Here is a 25,911-nt window from a genome sequence, read left to right on the forward strand (position 1 = left end):
AATATTATACCATATGACATTAGGGAATGAAAGTAGGCAAAGTATGCAAGCTGGGGTACTGCTGTCTTGGATTTCCTGTAACCTTTGAAATAATTGTAGTGTAGTAATCAAATGCACTGGTAAGAATTTGATAAATGTGCCCGTATTACACTTCTCAAATTTTTTTCATGCCCAAGAATTTTGTTGTCATAAAAATTTTGAAAATGTTTCCTGTAATTAAATAAGTAATTATTTTAATTGAAACAGAAGGAAAACAACAAGAATTATTTGTAAGGTAATATACATTTTATTAAAAACAGTAATAAGCAATTAAACAATTTTCATTCATGAGCCAATGTTATTAATGTCACATTGTAATTAAGGTATGAGAAAATGTTTTGTGATTCAGTGATGAAATGTGGCTCATGAACAAAGTTTAATTACACTTTAACAATTGTTTGTTCAGCATTTCCCCCTGATGCCCTAGGCATCAATTCTTATTAGAGAGCTGTGCCAATGTGGATTGTATCCTGTTCAAGGAATTACATGAAAAACTTTTAAGCTACAGAGTCAAAGTCAGTTCCATCTCCACCATACATGAACTCATACATTGCAAGAGCCATGTCTTCGTAGTCATCCCTGTCAACTTCTTGTGCAGATGAGAAGGATCGCAGCTCACCACCAGACACACTGTCAACGTCAGACATGTCATCATTCTGACTGTACCTCTCTCGCACATCCTTCATGACACATGCTTCCAGCTTCTTGTGCTGAAATAAGAATTATCGGCCGTATTACAAATTTTCATCAACATCAGCTGGTCAATGTCTTCAGAAGACATTGTAACTACATGGAAAGCCATGTGATAAAAAGACTCCAGTTTGTGAATGTGTAGTAAATTACATGGTAAAATTCAATGAGAGTGAAAAAATAGTAGAATGGTTACAAATCCTTGTTATTAACGCAGAAAATGATATTTCTAAATAAAGCAGCTCTCCCTACTTCATAGTAAACATTACTGCGAAACAAAAAGTGTCAGGAGGGTAATAATTATAAAGAAACATCAGAGCTGGATAAGAAGAAGCAAAGCCAAGCTGATGACATTCAAGTGGCAATAAACGTTAAATAGAATGAAAAAAGATCAAGAATATGGAAGGTAACATAGAGGGAGGAAGACATGGATAGAAATATACCCAATTAGAAATCCTAATATAAATATGTTAGGGAATTATTTACGAAACAAAAGGACTAAGTGTCAAGGAAAAACATTGTACCTATATATTGAAATTTTCATGAATGCTTCATTGATGAGCACAAAAGATACCTAAGGAGAAGCATTGACAGTCATGAGAATTTTTTGTTATTTACATTAATATGATTCTTTGGTAAATTGTTCATTATGTGAAGTATTAAGATGGCTTCATATTTCAGATGCTTTACCATTGTACAAAAAGAAATAGCCTATATTCACATTCGTCATGTGTGTAACAGTTCACCGACACAGTTTTATTGACACTAGATGAAATAATGAATATGATTCAAAACTTTCTGTCAGTTAATTTATTGTAATGTGTCAGCTATTTCATATGGATCATTCATAGTTAACAAATCATTGGATTGGTAGGTATGCAGAAAGACACCAAATTGCTAACACAGAGATATGCACAGCTGTGTTACTCTGTATGCAAGGAAATCTACAGTGATGTGGGTATCTGGTTAAAAGTCAATTCTAGTTTCTACAGACAACAGATCTGCAAGAAAAAATATATTATATATGTGGGTAACACGGAAGATGATGAACTGATAGTGTAACATGTGCTGTTGGATATGGGCCCAGAAAAAGAAAGGAGTGGACGATTCATTAAGATACAGTAACTACATTTTATAGTTTTGAAAATATACAGGCGATAGGTACTCACCTTGTAACATCTGAAGAAAAACATTGGTTTTGCCAGTTCTCTCGATAAAGGTAATTTATCTCTCTTTGTTTCTGGTACACATTGCTGAAACAAAAGACAGATGTTCAAAAGTAGCCACATGATGAACCACAGTGTATGTAATTCAGTTCTAAACTCGGATATGGGTCTGAAGTACTTGAGTCAATTGAGCAAACTTCCTCAAATCGTATACAGCATTTTTACACCTGAATAGTGGACAATGAGTACTTACAGAGAACTGCTTGCAGTATTCTACTCCGTCTACCATGTCTTTCTTTAGTTCATCATTGATTGGCAGTTGATTTATCCTTTCAGTTATTTTTGCATAGTTGGGTTCAAGGTTTTCGTCAAGCTAATCCAGAATGAATGTTTTCATTAGTTTTTGTTGGAAACTTCTTACAGAGATGCCATTTCATTAATTTTATCAATGTTAAGTAAAATTACTTACATATCCCAGTTCCTGCATTACACATGTTACGTTCTTGACTTTTCCACTAATCCTGGATGTCAAGGTTTCTAGCTGTCCTCTAAGATCAAGATCTCGCTGAAAGAAAACAAGTATTCATTGATTTTAAAATCCGTGATTGGGTACACATATGCAGACAGTTGAGTTATGTTATATGGTTTCTGTGAGGAAAGAAAATTTTACAGGTATTTGTCAGGATAGTAAATAATGTAGTCAAAACTACTCTCATTTTATCAACGAGAAAGATAACAGTTTTGAAAAGCCTGTTCCCAGACTTGTACTTGGTAAGCTGATTGTAAATAGATGTAGATGAGTTGTTTCGAAAAGTTAGGAAATCTTAAGTTCTGGGAAAGCCAGAAAAGTATGACATGGAAATAGAGTAAAAAATTGTGTTTTTTTTTTTTTTAATTTAATTCATTTGTTTTCCATCCTTGATACCTGTGAAACTCGCTCTTAAATGTGCATGCCAGCCTCATCCTGTACCAGACTGCAAAGCATTCTTTGAAACACACTAGCAAACATTGGGCTCCAGCTTCATTACTTAGACCATTTGAATATAATATCTCAGTTATAGCATTTCACTTAATTTAACTTTAGTAACTGGCCATATTTTGTTACCCTCAACCTCGGCATATCTTTCACTTCTCTCTAATTTTCTTTATCTGATTTTGATCTTAAATCCTTCACTGAAACAGCTACTCATCATTACATTGTGCTTTTATCATACATCCCCTCACTTTATGTCTTGTAATTGTGTTTTCCCTTCCCCTCTCTGTTCTACTCCATCTTGTGCATGTATTACACATAATTGGTTTTCTAGACGTTATTTCTTCACTAACAGTTCATTCAGTTCTCAGAAATTCAAATCTCATATTTACCTCTTTGTATTGGTTTCCTTGCTTCTCTCTGTAGTATTCATAAGTGACGTATTGACAGTGAGTTGTGCAGTTGTATGGAGCCATAAATGTTTCAATTCTCAGCCTGTTTTTGTTGTTTTTGTAGCTTATGAATTTGTTGTTTACTTATTCTTTAACTTTTTGTTTGCTGTTGGTTTTATATACTTAGAACAGCGCAGTTGAATTGGATTTGATGCATGTAGCTGCAACAGTCTAGTTCATCTTGTTTTATTTCTTCAAGTATGAACAACTACAAACAGACATCTGCAGAATGTAGTTTAAGACTCGTGGACCATTTTAGTAATATACCATGAATTGTTTTGATTTAGTAGTCATTGGATGTATCCCTTTATCTAGGTGAAACATTAATAAATAAGAGACACTGGACAAATAAAAATGACTTGGAATTGGTTCATTCATGACTGTTTAAAATAATGATTTATGTGCAATATGTTCAGAAATGGATGTAAGTTATAGATTTACTGAACATCTTTCATTCGTTATTGGTGAAATATGAATGACTGTTTCATTGTAACACAATATGGCATTCTCAGGAACTTTGTAGCACTCTGTGAGATTTATTTCTCACTGTACGTAATAACAGCTCATACCTTCACAATCCATTGTAAAGTGACACCTGATGGTAAGGTTTAGGTGGGTTCTTTGTGAGAAATTAGAATCACAAGTTGTGTTAATGCTTTGCATGAAATTTAAACACTCCTCTCTCTCTCTCTCTCTCTCTCTCTCTGTGTGTGTGTGTGTGTGTGTGTGTGTGCGTGTGTGACTTCCACTTAAAATCAAGCGTTACACTTACTGATCTGCGCTGGTTGATGGCACGACCTTGTGGGTACATATCTGCGCTTGGCCCTGTGGTGTAGTAACCTCCTTGGTAGGCAGCAAATTGTGGTGTGGGAGGCTGATAGTATGCCAGATAGCCAGGTGGTGAGCTGAATGCAGCCTGCGGTGACCAAGCAGTTGCTGCTCCAACTGACTGGCTGTTGGGATAGTAACTTGGGTACCCAAATGCTTGTGGAATCTGTGGAGAGGTTTGCTAGAAAAGAGATTAACTTAAGTTACCTAATTTGCTTCAATTTGATGGACACTTATTAACTGTAGATTATTAAAATTTTAGTATTAACTGATTTATTCTAAATAGAAACCTTTTAATGTCTGTTACATAATCTTGTGGTGTGCAATTTTCTTTTGGTGGAAAGTTTGTAATTTGCAAATATTAATATTTTTAAGTCAACAATAGATACCTTTATCCAAATCTTTTAATGCATTTTTGCACTGTAAAAATTTAATGTGAAGTTTTAAGTAGAGAGGAGGAAGATTATGTTAATAATATTTCATGGTTTCCATATTTGTATCTATTGCTCGTTACCTCTTCAATTTGATGGAGAGAGATGCTTAATGTTGATGGGTTTATTTAGATGGTATGAGGAATTATCAAGCTACATTCAGTCAGATACTTTACAAGAGAGCTGTTATACAACGCAGGAACAGACGCTGTTAAAATTTTGAGAACATTTGCTTCTCTGGGAGTTTTGAGCATTTCTTTTCATTTTATATTTTAGAGGCTTTGGATGTTTATGTGTACAGTGGGATGTAGATGCTGCACTCCCATGTAGAATCTGTGAATGACAGAAGAGAGCAGGCATACAATTCTCTGCATCAATTCCTTTGTAGTGACTCACAGAGTAAAAATATAAATTTAGATGTGTTCCTGTCACATTAATTTTTTACTCCATGTTTTCTCATCGGTAAATGATGGAGATTTGTGTAATGTAATCCATTATGCTGATGTAGTCTGGCAATAGATTGTGTCTTGTCTTATTATATGTGAGGATTTGTGTTGTACATTTGGTATTTTATTAGACTTGGTATCATATAAGTGCAAAATTTTGTCACGCACCATTATTCTGTGACAAATCAGATGTTATTGTGTATGATGTGATATATGTATTCTAACAAACTGAATCGAAAGTAAGAGGTAGTTGACAGCAGCAGAAAAAAACGCCAAAGTTGTAGCTTTAGATTTGGAAAATATAGATAAAAATTGTTCAACTTTTCCCTTCATTTCAAAGTATTGTTGACCATTCTTTGAACTCGGATGCCAGCAGCTATAACAGTAACAATGTTACTAGCTGTTTTTCTAAATTTTTTGTGATTGGCAGATAATCCGATTCCATGATTTCTTGGTGTTGAATGTTGCTTCCTTCTGACTTTTTAAGTGAGAGATTCAGTTCGTATTGACCATAAGGTCAGGAATATAAGTATTTTTGTTTTATTGTATACTCATAAAACAGAAGAAAAAGAGGAAAAATTTTTTTATTGCGTTTATGTCTGCACTCCATTTCAGTAATAGAGCTTAGTCGTCGTTTGTCTCATTGGTAAAAGATCTTTTTCCGCCGCTTCCGAAGCACCAATACGAAGACAAACAAAAAAACATATTACAGAATACGTCAAACAAATACCATAACTTAAAAGTAAACATGCCAAGAGATGAAGTCATGGAAGATTTATATTCGTGATATTGCCGTATGTGTATTGTAACATTTGAACGAAATTTATCTTGGAGTTGTTATTTATACTGATGAAATAGAAATTAGGTCAAATTACAGCACGCAAGGCATTCAGTACATACTACGTAAGTACTTGCTGGTTCATATATTTTACTATCATTAGTATTGATCGTGGCTCCCATGTGGTCTAGTGGCTAGGATAGCTGGCTTTCACCCAGCAGGCCCGGGTTCGATTCCCGGCATGGGAACAAATTTTTATCTTTGCTATTACTAATTAAAACTGCTGCGTATTCTTCGTGGCATGAGTCCAGTTGCATCTGAAAGTGTTACGGAACAAAACGTGCTACCACACATTGGTTAAAGAAGTAGAATAATATTAGAAATGGTGGCCATGAAGAGCTATGGACTTATTGCGTACCACATGACAAAAATGAAGAAGAAATAGATAAAAACAGTGTGAGTAGGTGTTCGGGTGAGAGAAAGGGTAAGCAGAGAGAGACAAAAACCAAGGACGAGGAGGAGGAGGAGGAGGAGGAGGAGGAGGCAGGTGGAAGATTAAATTCAAGATTGAAAATTGTGGCTTGGGTCACATGGTTTACTGAAAACCTCCGCACACAGATCGTTACCTGCAGCGGGATTCGAACCACCACCCACAACAAAAGCGAGGCATCATAAAAACGTTGGCGGATAGAGCAAGGAAAATTTGCGAACCAGAGCTGCTTGACGCAGAATTAAAACATCTCACCAAAGCATTGTTCAAGAATGACTATTCGTTCACTGAGGTGAAAAGCGTTGATACCACAGGGTAGAAATTATAGCGATGCTCCAGTGCCAGTGAAAACGAAAGTTTTCCTACCATTCATTAAGGACGTGACTGACTGCATGCATAGGAAAAATTCTAAAAAAGTGGAACATCGCAGTAATGTACATACCTACATGGAAGATACAATATCACCTAAAATTGGCTAAGGATGGTCGGGAACTGCTGGGAAAATCCGGTATTTATAGGGTTCCGTGTAATTGAGGAAGATGTACGTGGGTACTACAAAAAAAAAAAAAAAAAAAAAAAAAAAAAAAAAAAAAAAAAAAAAAAAAAAAACTGTCAAAAAACGACTACAAGAGCACAACGGCAATTGTAGAAGAGGGGAGATTGACAGATCAGGTGGAACATGCCTTACAGCCAGGAGACAACCACATTCATTTTGATAGGACTCAAGTATTGGCAGCCACAAGCGGACACAACGCAAGGCAGAAAGGCCAGAGAGATTGTTAACACCCCAGGAATCTCAATAGGAAGGAGGAGGGCGTGAAACTGAGTGACATTTGTATTCTGGCGCTGAAAGAGTAGTAGTCTACCATGGGATGATAGCTACAGCGGACGGCGCTAATTGACAATTACCAATTGTGGTCGCATATTCAAAACGCGTGACGTCACGCCACTGCGCGGAAGCGGAATGTTGCTGTAGTCAGTAGCGAGCAGGAGTGTGAATCGGACATTCAACCTACGATCCCTCTTGAAAACACCCTCCGCAGATGGGGACGAAAAGTCGGGTTTTAAACTGGAATCTATTCGACCACGGCATAATAGCGCGAAACATTTAATTAATTGTGATACCGAATGTGGTCTAATCGATAGCTCTTCACTCAGCAGGCCGGGGTTCGATTCCTGGCATGGGAATACATTTTATCTTTTCCGTTACTCATTAAAAATGCTACTCATGCTTCATGACATGAGTTCTGTTGCGCCGAGTAGTTTTATGTGCTGCTGTTACGAAACAAAGCATGCTACCACACAGTGGTTGAAGAAGTACAATAATGTTAGAAATAGTTGCCACGAAGAGTTTTGAATTTAGTGCGTACCACAAGATGAAAACGAGGAAAATATAGACAAAAACAAGGTCAGGAAGTCGCCAGACCTATTATAGTCTGAGTAGGTTTTCGGGTTAGCGAAAGGGTGAGCAGAGAAAGACAAGTGCCATGAAACCATTGGCTCGATTACAGATTTAACACTCGACTATTTTTCACAGGAAGTTGTGTTGAGTCATACATTAACTCTTGGAACAAAAAAGGTAAGTCTAGCAAATTTATGGTTTCAGAGCTAAGTAACAAAAACACGCAAAACCGTTACTTGAGGGGAAATTTGAACAATGGCAAATACGAAATTGAAATTTGAGTGGTCTGTATTGCTATAAATAATACTATGAAAAGGTGCCTACCATAGATTAGATGGTCGCCACTTTCTAAATGGAAAATGTTATGACAGATTCTTCTGATGACGTGCCGAATAGTAATTGTGAACACTTTACCAAATTAACAGGTACCCAGTCTGTCTTTACCAGATATTGCAAGCAACAATTTTGTTGCACTCGCTGTTTTGTGGTGGTGTGGCTGCAAACCAAAATAAATGTTATCGAGAAAGAGGACATCGTTCTCTGGCATAAGGGTATGAGTCCTAGAATAGCTGAAAATCAGATAATACGACTGTGGTACAGGGAATAACAACTACTTTATTAACAAAAATGTCAAATCAAAACACCTTCAGCAGTCTAAATTTCCAGTTTTATGTGTGCGACTAGTTTCAGTGTTACATTACGCCATCTTCAACAGTCTGCAAGCGATGATGGAAGGGATCACTATGTTAAGAAGAAATTTATAGATAACAATGACTAAATGCTGGCCCCTGTTTCTAGTGGACAAGAGGTGGGATTCTTCCCACAAATAAAATAAAACTGGAAATTTATGTGGCTGAAAGTGTTTTGATTTGACATTTTCTTAACAAAAGGATGTGCTTTACGTTTATTTGAAGTATTTTCGTCTGTATGATTTTGTGAATTTTGGCTTGACACGCAAGAATACACAGTGATTATGACCACTGCCCACCGCGAGATTGGAGGTCGCCTGGTGGCGTTGCGGGCACGTGAGACTAAGGAAAGCATGTAAGTGGGGCAGAGGGGAATGGGAACCTTGAAATATTGAAAAGTAGAATCGAAGACGAAATAAATGTGATTAAAGTATTTGGTTGAAGAGAGTAATGATTGTACTGATGGCAGCCTGCAACCCATATGGGGGAAATTAATGGAGAATCCTTCTAAAGAAGATACAAGCTGCAAATGGGGAAATGAAACGGAAAGATAATGTTGTACGGTAATTGGCTGAACATATCCTTGCCAGGAAGACAATTGCTTCCCATTCACCCTAAATAATGAAAATTGTGAGGTCATCCGCATGTGTACTAAAAGGAATTCATTAATCTTCGGTTAGATGGTAAACCAGTCAAATCTAAAGGCCGAAATTTAACTAAATACCGAGGAATTACAGTTACGAACAACTTAAACTGGAAAAAAAACATAGAAAATGTTAACCATAGACTTCGTTTTACTGGCAGAACATTAGAAAATGTAATAGTTCTACTAAGAGACTGCCTCCACTACGCTCGTCGTCCTGTTTTTGAGTACTGATTCGCGGTCTGGGATCCGTACCAGATAGGATTAACGGAGTACATGGAGAAAGTTCAAAGAATAGCAGCAAGATTTGTATTATCGCGAAATAAGGAGGAGGGTGTCACTGGCATGATACAGGATTTGGGGTGGACATCATTAAAACAAAGGCGTTTTTCGTTATGGCGGAACCTTGTCACGGAATTTCAGTCACCAACTTTCTCCTTCGAATGCGAAAACATTGCTGACGCCAACTTACATATGGGGAGACGATCATCATAACAAAATAAGGGAAATCAGAGCTCGCACGGAAAGATATAGCTGTTCGTTTCTTCCGCGCGCTGTTCGAGGTATTGGAATAATGGAGAATTATGGGTAAGGTGGTTCGATGAACCTTGTGCCAGGCACTTAAATATGATTTGCAGAGTATTCTTGTAGAGTGCTTCACGGGTTTCCATAGAATTTTAATAATTGTTTTCACTGATATTACAGTCCTAAACTGCGAGCATTCTACCTGTCGCCAGAAACATCGAATTTTCACCTAACCTCTGGTCGACTGTGATTGCCTCTCTTATTAACGTATTTTGCCTTTCAATTTTTATCTCGTATCGATATAGATAACCTGCTGTATGATGCAGGACTCATCAGATAATATTTGATGAAATCTTTCGGGTCCGTGGTTCTCATTTCAGTCAGGAAAATAACATCTGAGCAGTCGCTTCTTATTTCCAAGCACTCTCGGACCCATTTCTTCTTGTTCGTTGTTTTCTGTTGCTAACAAGCTATAGTTAATATAATTGGAGCACACGCTTTGTTTTGGGTGTTAGATATCTTAAACTTTGTAAAACTTCGTTGTCAACTGAAAATTTGGCCAGTATCTTTGATGGTGTGAGGTCGCTTCAATATCGGGTGATTCAAAACGAAAGAACAGGTTTCAGCTGTTTATTACAGACGAACTGCGGATGTCATTTGATAAAAGGTTCAAGGTTTAGACACAGCTGCACTGTTGTTTGTTTGCAGCAACATGGCCGAAGTCAAACCATTGTTCAACTGCCATGCTTTTTCCGTCGTCGATTCACCAAGAAGTTGCCTCTGCACAAGCAGGTTTATGATTCGCATACAAAACACTTGGACGTTGGTTGCGCGAAGAGAAGAGCACTGGGCGGCCATGCACGTCTGATGAAAATGTCGAGTGTATAGTACGAGTTACACAAAATATTTCCGAAGCAATGTGCACTAACGCTTTACTGAACACAAATAAGGATGTAAGTAACTTAAATTAACTATGTATCATAGATTATGTAAGTGACAATGCCTCAATGTTCGAAATATGGAACTGTACTTGCTTTCTTACTACAGGAATTCAGTACAGAGTACTAATATCGTACCACTAAAGGGGTCTGAATACTTTCAATATTTACCGACAATACTAGTTTGTCAAACCTTCAAAATACAGCGTGATTCAAAAAGAAAAACAGATTTCAGTTGTTTATTACAGGGAAATTATAAAAGATAGAGACATATGCATATCATGGAGGAAGGTTCAAAGTATTATGTTCACACAGACACTATAGCGCACTCTCAACATGAGCACCATGATTTGCTCGAGAAACATCTAGACAATAGCCCATTTCATTCCACACAGGAATCAGCAGGTCCCTGTTTATTGAATCGACAGCTTCAACGACTCATCTTTTCGGATGAATCGGCGTTTCGTTCATTGGGTAAAGTAAACCGCAATAATGTAAGAATTTGGCGGTCACAAAATCATGGCGTCGTCGCCATTCATGAAAGAGACGCATAAAAAATGATGTGTTTTGCGCCGTTTCTGTTCTCAAAATTTATGGACCTTTCATTTTTGTGGAGGAAACTGTAACAGGAATGTCATATGAGGACATGTTCCACTGATTTCGTTTTTATGCACGATGGCGTCCTGACTACTTTCTCTTTGTGCGGCATTACCTTAGCAGCACCATACTGCAACAATGGGTTGTAAGAGGTGTATAAGATCTTGTTCATTGCTTTTGGCTTATCAGGTCACCAGATCATGCGATATTTTTTTCCCCCTGTTGGGGTTCAAAAAGAGTTTGTCCCACCTATGGCAGCTACTCTTCAAGAGCTGAATAATCGAATTGTTGAAGCTGTCGATTAAATAAATAGAGACCCATTGACTCATGTGCGGAATGAAATGGATTATTGTCTCGATGTTTCTCGAGCAATGCATGATGCTCATGTTGAGTGTATATAGTGTCTGTGCGAACATAAAAATTTGAAGCTTCTTCTATCATACACAATGTGTTTCTTTTATAATTTCTGTGTAATAAAGAGCTGAAATCTGTTCTTTCTTTTTGAATCACCCTGTATCTTGAAGGTTTGACAAACTAGTGCTGTCAATAAATATTGAACGTGTGCAGGACCCTTTAGTGGTACGATATAAGCTCACTGTACTGATTCCTGTAGTCAGAAAGCAAGTTCAGTTCCATAGTTCTAACATTGAAGGCATTGTCATTTACGTAATTTGTGATATATAGTTAATTTAATTTAAGTTACTTAGATCCTTATTTGTGTTCTGTAATACGTTAGTGCACATTGCTACAGAAATATGTTGTGTAGTTTTGTTTTTTTTTAACTTTTGTGATAAACTTCCTCTAACATTGCTGTATATTGTGGAACATAAAGATGCTACCGCTGTTGTAGTTTATGTAGTGGTCTGTAGCGACTCGACAATACGAGTGAACCTCCACTCACGACGAGGGAAACTCACCGGGCCCAGGCGTTTGCTAAGAGCTAGTATGGCATGCTGGAACTTGGCGGCGTCCATGGCGGCAGCGGCCGCCTCCAGCGCCTCAGCTTGCAGCTGGGGCCGGACGGCTGGGGCGGGGACTGCAACGGGAAGGCGCGCTGGGCGTTGCGGGGGCCGCTGCGTGGGGGCGGACGACGACGGCGGCGGCGGTGGAGGCGGACGCGCCTCCTGCTGCGCCGCGGCAGGCGCGGGCGAGCCGTGCGCCATGGACGCACACTTGGCGCAAGCTGCGCGCATCTCCTGGCGCACCTCGCGCACTACGTCGGCCCCGAAGCAGCTCTCGTACACCTGCAAGCACAATAGTAGTGACTACACTGGAAACTGTATAGGGAGGTGGCAGCCTTGAAAGCGCGCGTCGAATTGAGGAACTTGTAGGGAAGAAAGCGCAAGTGAAAAATAGAGTAGCCGGGTTCAAAGAAGGCAAATGTGTAACCTCGAGCAGCGTGTTTCTGTATAAAGCGCGCTATCCGTAAATAAAGTTGTTTACTGTTCCATTGTTATTTTACAATTGTGAGCCCATACGTATTCCTTCATTGTTGTTTCATCAAACTCAATGGTAGGTGGCGTTGTCATACAACCAAGTGAGCAGTAATAATATAAAATAAATAACGAATTTTCTGAGAAAAAATTCGCGAAATGTGCAAGAAAATGCCGCAGATTCCGAGCTAGCAACACAACCCCATAATGAGGTAGTTGCCTACGAGATAATTTGAAACTGAAGAAGCGTTTGGCTGGAACCTGATGCAATTGCGCCGTTTAATGCTTCGAGTGGGTCATTACTGTGGGGTAACACTTGTACGCGGCAACAGTGTGACATAATAAAAGTTTATTTTATTGTTGTTTGATTCAACAGTGATTTAGCTCAAATATGTTTATTTTATTGTTGTTTGATTCAACAGTGATTTAGTTCAGATAAGTTCATTTTATTGTTGTTTAGTTAAACTGAGATTAAACTGTGATTTTACTCGTACATGTTTACCTTGGTAACATAAAAACAGCTATTCTTCACTTGTGTACAAAGTACGCCAAGCGCCCGTTCCTGTTACGAAAATTAGCGCCCGCTCTAGGGTTAAAAAGATGTATGTATGTATGTGTGTATGTATGTGTGTGGTTAGGTCCTACGGGACCAAACTACTGAGATCATCGGTCTCTAAGATTACACACTACTTAATCTAACTTAAACTAACTTACGGTATAGACGACGACGACGACGACGACGACACACACACACACACACACACACACACACACACACACACACACACACACCCATGCCCGAGGGAGGTCTCGAACCTCCGACCGGGGGAGCCGCGCGGACCGTGACAAGACGCCCTAGACCGCGCGGCTAACGAAGATATCGTGGGGGAAATAAAGACAAATATTTGATGACACTATCCGTAAAGGGAAACATATACACTTCTGGTCAAAATTTTTCGATCACCCGTGATAAAAACAATAGGAAGTATTGAATAGGATTGAGGAGAAGAGAAGTTTGTGGCACAGCTTGACCAGAAGAAGGGATCGGTTGGTAGGACATGTTCTGAGGCATCAAGGGATCACCAGTTTAGTATTGGAGGGCAGCGTGGAGGGTAAAAATCGTAGAGGGAGACCAAGAGACGAATACACTAAGCAGATTCAGAAGGAAGTAGGTTGCAGAAGGTATTGGGAGATGAAGCTTGCACAGGATAGAGTAGCATGGAGAACTGCATCAAACCAGTCTCAGGACTGAAGACCACAACAACAACATCCGTAAAGGGAAACATATACACTTCTGGTCAACATTTTTCGATCACCCGTGATAAAAACAATACAGGGTGTCTCTCTAAAGAGTCGCCAGGCGCATTTTCTGCAATTACGTTTTTGCATTGCGTAGTTTGAGTCAGCCCGAACAAATAATGCCCGTCACGTCTTTTATGCGACGCCCATTGTCGACGGAAAGCGTCGGTTTGTTTACCGTGAAAGATATGATTTTCAAAGCGAAATTTTTACGCGTCCATTCGAACGAGCGGTAACGTTAGACTAAGGCGATATATGTTTCGTCTAACTGTATCAACAGGGACGTAAAACTCGATGAATAACCAGTACTCCAGCAGTGCGCTGACTTTTACCACCAAGCATCCAGCGCTGCTGTGTCGCTGCGGGACCCTGTTTTACTGTCTCTGTTAATACATATCGATAAAACATACATCGCACTAGGCTAATTTGGGAGCGCTCAAACGAATGGTCACGTAAAAATCCGTTGTAAAATTAACTGTCTTTGTAACGGGAAACAAACTGTCACTTTCGTCGACACTGGGCTTCGCGTGAAAGACGTGATGAGCATTATTTGTTTGGGCTGACTCTAACTACACAATGCAAAATTGAAATTGCAAATACCTGCTGAAACACTAGAGAAAATGCGCCTGACGACTCTTGGGAGAGACACTCCTTATACTTCATTTCAGTGTACAGACTCATCGTACAAACTGAATAGACCAACAAAATAAATATTATCTCTATCATTAAGTACAATACAATGTGGTTTAGATATTAGCCTCTTCAAACAGCTGCACAAACTATTGTCATTCTGGAGTTAAGGTTTTGTACTGTCTTTGCAGGCATTGCAGTCCAACATACCTGTAAATTATTCCGTAGATCTTCAACATTAGATAACCTTAATTTTCTGACTTCCCTGTCAAGTTCATCCCATAAGAGCTCGATGGGATTTAAGTCAGTCGACTGACTTTGTCAAATCATATTCTTCGGCACCCCATATTTCTCTTTTCTGTTGACACACACTGTGCACAATTTAGAAGCGTATTTGGGATCATTGTCCTGCTACAGTACAAACCCACGACCAAGAAGTTTTCTGCCAGATGGAACTACATTGTTGATCAGTATCCTGTGACACCCTTCCTTCTATAATGTTCCAGTAACTCTTACTGTATCACAAACTTCATCACCCAAAAAACCTCCCAACACCATGATCGACTCTCCACCATGCTTCACCGTTGGCTTCCAAATTTTTCAGACTTAGATTTCGTCAGTGAATAACACCTTGGACCGTTGTCACATGCTCCAGTTGTTACGTTGCTGCGCCCATTGCAAAACCGTAGTTTGGTTTGCGTAATAAACGTTTTGTGGCCGCTGTACACCCCTTTAAACCTTGTTCATTAAGATAGCGTTACACTGTTGAGACAGATTGGATCTGCTCCCTTACTTTCTCCCGAATTTCAGGTGCAGTGTGAGTCCTCTGACGTTTACTCTGTACACAAATGAACTTACCTTCCCTGTATGTTGTGACTCGGGGTCGGTCTTCCAGATGGCGAAACACTTGCATTGGCTCCAGTTTACTTGTACCGCTGCAATGTATACAGCACTGTAGATAGCGCTACGTCAACTTTTCTTCCTATTGTCTTACTAGAGTAGCCTTTCCGATGCAAAGCTACAGTTATAACGCGTTTTTCGATTCCGGTTTCCTGCTTCCGTCCCACCAGGAGGTAATATAGTATGAATCTGATCAGGTATACAAACACACTGCTAGATGCACACAGTGTACTGTAGCGTAATGCGAAGTGATTGCGACACAAGGAGCTGATGGAATGAGGCTCTTTCGAATGGAACCGTCTTAGCTGAAGACACGTTGGTGTTGTGGATACTCATCAGAGCCCTTCTATGCGAGCAAGCAGTCAAATACACAACGGAGGCGCTTAGTCTTTGCATGTTTATACTTGTTTTGTTATCAGAATTGGGATATCAGAACATCAAAACGAAATCCCAGTTTTAAAGACAAATACATAGTTGTGATGGGTGTTCTAAATCTTCTGACCTGTAGTGTAAAAGTAATATAAATGACTCACGGTGCGCTTGTCGCGTAAATTCTTGTCTGACAGTCAGTTGAGGGGAGAACAATGGCGGATGTTGTTGAAATCTCGTATCTTCGTTAGGAATTAACGCGACGTCTGCACCGAGAACAGTTTATACAACAAGCCTACCAGGAAAGACTTGACGGTTATATAAAAGTAAAATTAAAAGGAACAACTCATTCTTATTTTTTGGCTCTCTTTCTGTTGCGTGTGCGTTATTTCTCATTGTTCGGCAAAACCGTCTGAGCTAGCCGCGCGACAGCATTTACAGATGCGTTACTTGTTACGTTTACATGCGATACAACTTCCGGAAGCCGAATACTGAATTTCCGGAACAGTCTTCCATTGCCGTGTTTCCATCTTAAGACCTGAACAGATTTTGCTAGCTCTGTCATACCTGGGTTTTCCGACGTTCAGTTGAATTATACGATTGTACCCTGGAAGGCAGCTGTTCTGGTTTCCAGTTTGGTTAGGGCGATAACAGTTCCTCCTTCATGATTTACAAGAGATGGATAACTTCTTACCCAGTGTAAAAGACTCCAAGGCAAAAAAAGACATACCACGAAGTAATTATCGGAATGGGACGGGAATTGGTAGATGTGACGATAAGATCTGTTGTACTTCCTACTGAGGAATATCGTGCCAAATTCTGTCCAGTGTTAGATCTTCAAAATCCTGACCTGGTTGAAGGGCACTGCCAATAATGCTCCAAACGTTCTCAGTTGGGGAGACACCCGATGATCTTGCAGGGTAAGGAAGGATCTGGCAAGCACGAAGACTACAGTAGAAACTCTCGCCGTGTGCAGGCGGGTATTTCCTTGCTTAAGTGTAAGCCCAGGATGGCTTGACATGAAGGGCAACAAAGCGAGGCGTGGAATGTCGTCGACCTACCACTGTGCTGTAAGGGTGCCCTAGATGACAACTAAATGAGTCCTGCTATGAATAGAAATTGCACCGCAGACCATCGCTCCTGGTTGTCAGGCCGTATGGAGGGCGACAGTCAAATTGATCTCTCTCCGCTGTCCGGGGCGTCTCCAGACACGTCTTCGCTGGTCATCGGAGCTTGGTTCGAAGTGGGACTCGTCAGTGAGATGGTTCTACTTCAGTCAGTGAGAGATCAACGTGTTTGGAGACGTCCCGGACGGTGGTAGGATACCAACCTGACTGTCGGGCGTCACACGACAACCAGGAGTAATGATCTGGGGCGCCATTTATTTTCATAGCATGACCCCTTTGTCATTCACGATAACCCTACAGCACAGAGCTATGTCGACGACATCCTACGCCCTTTTTTGTTGCCTATCATGGCAAGCCATCCTGGGCTTAAATTTCAACGAGATAATGCACGTCCACACAGGACGAGAGTTTCTATTGCTTGTATTCGTGCTTGCCACACCCTACCTCGGCTAGCAATGTCGTCTCTACTGTTCAGAACATTTGGAGCATTATGGACAGGGTCCTTCAGGCATCTTGGCATTTTTACGATTTAACGCACTAAGTGGACAGGACATCCAACAAGTGTATCAATCAGTGCCAAGCTGCTTGCATAAGGACCAAATGTGGACCAATGCGTTATTGGCTTGCTCCATTTGTTAAGCTCTTTTTGAATGAATCATCAAATGTTATGGAAATAGTAATCATTTGCTTGTCTGAACATGCACATCACATCTACCGATTTGCATCCAAATCGGATAATTCCTTCGTGGAGCGACGTTTTTTTTTACATATCTTACAACGCATTTCCTCTTCTCCTTCGCCGCACAAAAAGTTCTCCGTCTAGATTACGCGATACCTAACAATCCAAGCGTGTTTTTAACATTGTTGAGTGTTTTTGTGGGATTGAAGATCGATTATGGAAGAGGAAATACGGCAACTAGAATCGCATTTCGAAAATAATTTTATGACCTGTCCGGATAGCCGCGCGCGTCAGCACTCTGCTTCGGGAAGACATGGCGATTTAGCAACGAGGACCGGTGTGCTGGCCAGCATGAATGTGATTTTTGGGCTGTTTCCCACACCCAGCTAGACGAATACTGGCCTGATATGCGTGCCCTGATTTATTTACACGATTCTCAAACATTTCGAAAACTTTCTCACACTTTCATGTGGATAACACTAGACGCAAACAGATGAGGTACACAGTTTTGGTCCTGGGGGAGATGCTGGTGACAGGAAGGACATTCGGTCACCCTCTACCACTAACATTGCCAAATCCAGAATAACATGTCGAACCAGTTGTAGGTATGGGATAAAGGCCAGGAAAAAGGAGAAGAAAGATGTTGGACTGTTTACATTAGCAGTCAGTAGGCGTATTAGAAAATTAGTTAACGAAAACCGATTTTGGGAGCTAAACTAAACCAAGTAGCTGTACTCAAGGGTTTACACTTCACTCGGTTGAACTTTATCACGTCTGACTAATCTGAAAGGCTGGGACAGTTGGTTCGTAGCTTGTGTTAAGATAGTAATGGGTTGGTTGTTGAGAAGGAGAGGACTCCTGGTGTTCTCGAGTTAGAAACATTATTTTCATTGCCTGAAAAAAAAAAAAAGAACACCATTTCAAATCCTTTTCAGTGCCATCACTTATTAATGTTACTAACTCATAAACACTCTGCAGTAAGTAGTGGGACGTGACTCCCGCACTCTTCCATTGTAAGTACTGTGTCTGGTTCCCTACACTGTACACGGTAACGGCTTGTCAGAAGAGTTATACATCGTTATTACTTCCTCATACACATAAGGTGTGGCAGCATTCTTGTGTTAATTTGACATTTTAGTGAAGGTGGAAGTTTCTCTCCTGTCTTATAATAAGACAGCCATAATTTTATTTGCCATAAGTAGCTGGACTGCAACACACAACTCCTGCCATGATTTAATGATAAAAATAGTTACTCTTCGGTAGCAGCACGTGACATGTATCCTAGGCGCTTGTACCATAGAAGATGCGAACAAGATGCTACAGGGGTGAAAAAGTTGACCTTGCGTTCGGGAGGAACGGTTTTCAGATTGCCCTTTGACCATTCAGATTTGGGTCTAAACAGCTTGAGACGAATGCCTGGATTCCTCAACGCTTTCAAATCCGTCTCTAACGATGTTGTCATTGATGGGACGTTAAACCCGCATTTTCGTTCCATGAAAGTGTTCCCGTAAAAAAGTCAGTATCGTCACTGAAAATCCATCGCAAAACCCAACGGTAATACTGGATAGAGGAAACAAAGTAAGTCCCATGGGTTTGGCATTCAGATATTGTTCTCCCCGCACAAATGATTGATAGAATCTCCATAAGAACATTGTTGTTCATGAAACTCTCGTATGATATACATGATACCACATAACATGAACAAGAGTGATATTTCACAGAGGAAAGAAGTTACTGGAAACAAATTTTCGCTAGTGGTAGTGCGTGCAGAGCGAAGTAAAGTGTAGCGTAGTTAATAACTATAAATTTTTATCTATCGGAATATAGAAGTAATTTTAACAGCATTCGACAGCTCTTGAAAAGAATCAAGGAAAAAAACACGTCTGTGTCCGCTTTGAAGCTTTGCGCAAAAAATAACGTGTTGATCCGCGTAATGTGAGCTTTAATCCTATTTGCGCAGCGCATATCAACCATTATTTCCACGTATACATCAGCTAAAAGAGTTAAAAATGCGCTGGGCCACGTAGTTTGGCATCGCATAACGTACTTTAACATATTGCAATACGTATAGAATTCAGCTCGTGGAAAAACCCAAACAGGCATTCAATTTCGGAGACGACATACGTGATGGAAGATGATGACTTTCTAAGTTACTTAACTGCAAAAATTCGTTCTTATCGCGAAGCCGGAAAGTTGCTGAAACCAGTTGGTTAGATTTTGTCTGTTGTTTGGCTTTTGCATTTACAGAGGTATCTTGTTATTGGTAGAGCACAAACAAGTTTCGGCATCTCTGCCTCATAACCAGTGGTTCATTATGCAGTGATTTCTGGTTTTTCAAGCAAAGGAACATGTGGTAAAGGCGTACATTGACACTGATTACGTTCCAAACACGCAGTACAAGGACAATATGCCTTACCATTGGCGATGGTAGAAGGCTCCACTGTATTCAAATGGAACTAACTGCGTCCTGATAGATTATCACAGCAGATATTTGTTTGCAAAAACCAAGAAACAGATCTGCATTATTCCTAGGAAGACGCTTGGAAAATTTAGTTTTTCTATCATTCTTATTTGAATTTTTCGTTTGTAAATTTTTGTCAAGCACAACTTCGAGGACATTAATAACATGCACTCTCTAGAATTTTTCAAGGGTTTGGACACACTTTACTGATGTAATGTACACTGTGTGGAAAGCTTTATTAGTTGCGGGAAATGTGTATGTGTCTTGTGTGTCTTAAAATTTTCTGTGTTAGTCATTGGTAACTGCGAACAGCTGATGGGACTTCGAAAAATTAAATGGACGGCAGAGCGGTATCCAGCGCCTCGCTTTGCAAGCGCCACTTACCTTCATCATGGCGTACTTCCTGATGAACCTGTCCTCGCCGCCGCCGAAGGCGTCGACCGCGGCTACTGCCGCCAACCACGTGACCGCCGCCGCTGCCACCAGCTGCATCTCGGCTGTGTAGCGCTCTTGTCAGCGGGATCCCTGCACACAGTATTACAGTTCTTAACTTGGGTCGGTTTTCTCGTAGCATTTGTAAAGGTAACATGGCTTATAGTGGTTCCTAAACTGTGTCATTCACAGCATGACAAACCACCGCTTCAGCAGTCATTAACGCAAGCTACTGCAGTGTCGCTCAGTTCACAGATAGACGCTCAGAATAAAATTTCACCGCTAGTATGTGGCCGATAGTGGCGGGTATCATTCTGTGCACCAGTTTCTTGGGTTAAACCGCAAAGTTCTTCGTAGCGTCTCAGAGTGAGAGCATGGTGACTCCTTTGTCGGATGGGGACGTTAAGCTCGGAAGTCCAATTGAAGCTGTTGGAGAGAAGTAGATTAGCACGGGATTTAACCCTCTCACTTCTCTCTCATCGTCATAAAAAAAGAAAAAACAAATCCAGCATTAAATTCTGCACGCACTTTTGGTCATTGCAGTTAAAATTAAAAAACTGTACGTGTACGAAGACAGAAAAAACTTTTCCGACTTTACACCTGATCCTTACTCTTAAGGTGTCCCACCTAACGGTGCAGTGCAAATTTCCTTAACCGCGGTATAGATACGTTGTCACTAGCGGTTACGTTTAGGCCTCTTTTTATTTGGGCTTACAGTCCCGTGGAAAGCGCGGTTGTCACAGACAGGAGTTCTGATTTCTGATAATAGTATAGTTTATGAAGAGTAATTTGCGGTAGTAAGAGGCAGGGCAGGAGTGAAGGGTAGTTGAAGGTATATACACTCCTGGAAATTGAAATAAGAACACCGTGAATTCATTGTCCCAGGAAGGAGAAACTTTATTGACACATTCCTGGGGTCAGATACATCACATGATCACACTGACAGAACCACAGGCACATAGACACAGGCAACAGAGCATGCACAATGTCGGCGCTAGTACAGTGTATATCCACCTTTCGCAGCAATGCAGGCTGCTATTCTCCCATGGAGACGATCGTAGAGATGCTGGATGTAGTCCTGTGGAACGGCTTGCCATGCCATTTCCACCTGGTGCCTCAGTTGGACCAGCGTTCGTGCTGGACGTGCAGACCGCGTGAGACGACGCTTCATCCAGTCCCAAACATGCTTAATGGGGGACAGATCCGGAGATCTTGCTGGCCAGGGTAGTTGACTTACACCTTCTAGAGCACGTTGGGTGGCACGGGATACATGCGGACCTGCATTGTCCTGTTGGAACAGCAAGTTCCCTTGCTGGTCTAGAAATGGTAGAACGATGGGTTCGATGACGGTTTGGATGTACCGTGCACTATTCAGTGTCCCCTCGACGATCACCAGTGGTGTACGGCCAGTGTAGGAGATCACTCCCCACACCATGATGCCGGGTGTTGGCCCTGTGTGCCTCGGTCGTATGCAGTCCTGATTGTGGCGCTCACCTGCACGGCGCCAAACACGCATACGACCATCATTGGCACCAAGGCAGAAGCGACTCTCATCGCTGAAGACGACACGTCTCCATTCGTCCCTCCATTCACGCCTGTCGCGACACCACTGGAGGCGGGCTGCACGATGTTGGGGCGTGAGCGGAAGACGGCCTAACAGTGTGTGGGACCGTAGCCCAGCTTCATGGAGACGGTTGCGAATGGTCCTCGCCGATACCCCAGGAGCAACAGTGTCCCTAATTTGCTGGGAAGTGGCGGTGCGGTCCCCTACGGCACTGCGTAGGATCCTACGGTCTTGGCGTGCATCTGTGCGTCGCTGCGGTCCGGTCCCAGGTTGACGGGCACGTGCACCTTCCGCCGACCACTGGCGACAACATCGATGTACTGTGGAGACCTCACGCCCCACGTGTTGAGCAATTGGGCGGTACGTCCACCCGGCCTCCCGCATGCCCACTATACGCCCTCGCTCAAAGTCCGTCAACTGCACATACGGTTCACGTCCACGCTGTCGCGGCATGCTACCAGTGTTAAAGACTGCGATGGAGCTGCGTATGCCACGGCAAACTGGCTGACACTGACGGCGGCGGTGCACAAATGCTGCGCAGCTAGCGCCATTCGACGGCCAACACCGCGGTTCCTGGTGTGTCCGCTGTGCCGTGCGTGTGATCATTGCTTGTACAGCCCTCTCGCAGTGTCCGGAGCAAGTATGGTGGGTCTGACACACCGGTGTCAATGTGTTCTTTTTTCCATTTCCAGGAGTGTATATACGTGTGTTTGTCATCAAATGGATCTGTGCACTATGGGACTTAACATCTGAGGTCATCAGTCCCCTAGAACTTAGAACTACTTAAACCTAACTAACCTAAGTACTTTACACACATCCATGCCCGAGGCAGGATTCGAACCTACGACCGTAGCGGTCGCGCGGTTCCAGACTGAAGCGCCTAGAACCGCTAGGCCACATCGGCCTGCTGTTTGTCATCCTAGTCACAGTGTTTGCATTCACGCTGTTATTTATGATGAACGCCAGGGTGGTTGCTTCATTAATATGTCCAGTCCTGTTTAACACAGTTGTCTAGCTGCCCTAATACTTTATCTCAAATAATCTGCTGTCCATGATGTACCAAACCACTAAAAAAATCTGGAAAGCATAATAAGAATAACTGGGCCAAAATTTAAACATCTGTCTCGGAATGGCTGCTACAGTCTTATTATTATTACTATTACTATTATTATTATTGCTGCATCACATCGACTCACCATATGAAATACAGGGCTGAAATCGCACGTTCTGACCTGCAAAGCTGACCTGCTTCCACACGTGACCACCATGCTTGTTTCTACTCCGCAATGAAACAGTTCTACTGCGAAATATAAACCTTTTGCTAGTGACAAATGACATAATACGTTCAGCATGAAAGGAACTGTTTTTCAGAAAACAAGCTTGATAGAAGAAGTTGACGTTTTTCTGTGCTAGGTATAAGGTACAGCAGAATACGCATTGCCAGCATCTGTGATTGCTATACACTGTGTCTTCTACAGGAATATGAGCGCACGACTTAATTGTTTCTCGTGATTGTGTTAAGAATTATTTCTCTTGATTGTGTTACCATATTATACTGTACTTGGCTTCTGTGTAAGTCTACTGATTTGTCGACTTTTGCCATTTTTTCCTATTCGTGTCATCAGATCGAATTAACTATTTGTGTGAGAACGTATCAAATCTGAAATTTCAGAATTTTTTTTACGTTCTATGTTTCTGGTGTGTTATAATGTCGTGTAGCATTACATGTTAGGGATTATAAGGCTTACGTCAATAAAATCCAATTATTGCTAAGACTTTACACACATCAATGAAACGTGCCAATGTGGTCACACTGTGAGTAGTTCTGTGTATGTTCGCGAACACAGTGGAAGCACACTTGAAGGAGAGGGCCAACCAATTTTGCCTGAAGAACAAGGTGATCTCGATGTTACATATATAACCAACTGCTCGATCGTACTAATTTAGGAATCTCAGGATAGAGAACACCAATCGTTCGTAGGCCTACTGGCGAATCCCCGATGATAGCACTGCCCTGAAACCTTACTTATCTAGAACTTATGAAAAGATTTACGTTCACGAATTTGCACGTGGAGGCTGTTCTGCACTAGCCCTCAAACCTGTCTGCAGCGTTTCGTTTAGTCATCATGATTGTTGTCGATCGCCCACGATATGGAGACTCTATGGTAGAGCTCTCCATTGTATTTTTTGTTATTATCGTTTCCTTACATTCGTGGTAATCCATTCACGTCAAGCAAGGTGCTTCAAATGCTACATTCAAGATTATAACAATGATGCAGGTGAGGAGGATATATGGGTACTGGCTCATTTTGCTCACCGGGCTAGCATTGATGGCGCAGATCTTTCCATTAGCTCGAACTAGACACACTCGCTTTCGAAGCCACCGCATCGTCAGAGAAAGGCAATTGTCTCTATTCCATGTTTCCCGCAGAGTGCTGTCTTCCTGCATTTTGCTCTCCAAACACCCAGAATAAGTGTGACATTAACTATTTAATTGCTTCAGAACAATCGTTGTTGAACCACATTTTTGAATCAAAAATAACGAAAAAATTCTTATAGGAACTACAAGAGACTGCAACAGTATTGTAATAAATCAACTTTTGAAACTGAGGAAGGAATCTCGAGTGTCGTAATCTCGTTTTGCTTCTGTGATAAGTACAATGAAGGAAATAACTGTTGCGTAATTCATAAATTCTCTACAGGGAATTACGTCATATCTTGCGGATTAATATAAGTGGAACCTCCACTTTCGTTAACGAATCGAAATATATGATATTGCGTCTCAGAGGCTATCTTCTGTTGTACAATAAATTAAGGTTTTTGCTCTCTTCCATTTACGGGTGGACCGCGGGAATAGTAATTGTTTGTATGCCACTGTACACTATGTTATTATTCATATTTTATTTTCACAGATTCGGTTTGCAGAGGTTGGAGAATGTTTGCAGGTGCCGCCCTGAAAATCTGTGAGGTATTAGAATTTTTGAATGTCTACCAGTTGAAATCAGTATTTCTGTTACTCTCCACGAAGAAAACAAACCTGAAACCATTCGGGCTAACCAAACGAATCATTTAAGCATTTTATTTAGTTGATTATTGTGGGATGAAAACCTGAAGCAGACAGTAAAGTCTTCTAGAAGTATGAAGTTGATCGAGGTTACTTACTTACCCTAATATCTGAACTGTGAGTGAAGAAAGCGGTTCTTTTCACTCGATACACACACATTCTCGTTGAGCAAGTTTGCTACGTCAGTCACACAGTTACTTTAAAGGCACGAAAGTACTGTTGTAGCACCGTTACTATTTATGGCGCGTTTTTATGCGACAGCAGTGAGCTGTGTGGGAGGAGTGCCTCCTAACATAGTAATACACAATTTCTGAGAACACATGCGGTTCGTAGAATTGGTGTGTCGTGGGCGAAGCTTTTTCTGACTGATTGGTGTTCTAGCAGTAAAATAGAAATAACTCCAAATGGTTCACTTCTTACCAAACTTTTGCTAAGTTTTATTTAATGCCAAATTGTATATTGGGAAGAGCATTTGCTTTATACACTCTTAAGACAAAAAAAAGACACACTAAGAAGGAATTATGCTAATGGGACGAAAATTGATAGATCTGGCTTACATATACAGACAAACAAATAAAAAAATATAAAAATTGGATGATTTATTCAAGAGAAAGAGCTTCACAAATTGAGCAAGTGAATAACGCGTTAGTCCACTGCTGGCCCTTATGCAAGGAGTTTTTCGACTTGGTGTTTATTGCTAGAGCTGTTGAATGTCCTCTGGAGGGATATCGTGCCAAATTCCATCCAACTGGCGCGTTAGATCGTCAAAATTCAGAGCTGGTTGGAGGGCCCTGCTCGTAATGCTTCAGATGTTATCAATTATTGGGGAGAAATCCGGTTACCTTGCCGGCCAAAGTAGGGTTTGG

At 41.0% G+C, this 25,911-nt stretch overlaps 1 protein-coding gene and 1 non-coding gene across 2 annotated transcripts in view; one reads left to right on the plus strand and one right to left on the minus strand.

The window, feature by feature from the left end:
• Positions 1–271: 271 nt before the first annotated feature.
• LOC126162649 (uncharacterized) overlaps positions 272–25,911 on the minus strand; it is a 38,850-nt gene continuing 13,210 nt past the window's right edge. Inside the window, exons 2-8 of the mRNA XM_049919285.1 lie at positions 20,370–20,510; positions 12,005–12,331; positions 4,093–4,329; positions 2,365–2,460; positions 2,149–2,268; positions 1,899–1,982; positions 272–749 (exon numbers count right to left, since the gene is read on the minus strand). Of these exons, the coding sequence (XP_049775242.1) occupies positions 537–749; positions 1,899–1,982; positions 2,149–2,268; positions 2,365–2,460; positions 4,093–4,329; positions 12,005–12,331; positions 20,370–20,477 (1,185 nt within the window). The 5' untranslated portion in view covers positions 20,478–20,510 and the 3' untranslated portion in view covers positions 272–536. The remainder of the gene's footprint in view (positions 750–1,898; positions 1,983–2,148; positions 2,269–2,364; positions 2,461–4,092; positions 4,330–12,004; positions 12,332–20,369; positions 20,511–25,911) is intronic.
• On the plus strand, positions 5,980–6,051 carry Trnae-uuc (transfer RNA glutamic acid (anticodon UUC)). The gene has a single exon. It is a non-coding gene; the product is annotated as a tRNA-Glu (tRNA).

The sequence above is a fragment of the Schistocerca cancellata genome, chromosome 2 (assembly GCF_023864275.1).
Source record: "Schistocerca cancellata isolate TAMUIC-IGC-003103 chromosome 2, iqSchCanc2.1, whole genome shotgun sequence".
NCBI lineage: Eukaryota > Metazoa > Arthropoda > Insecta > Orthoptera > Acrididae > Schistocerca > Schistocerca cancellata.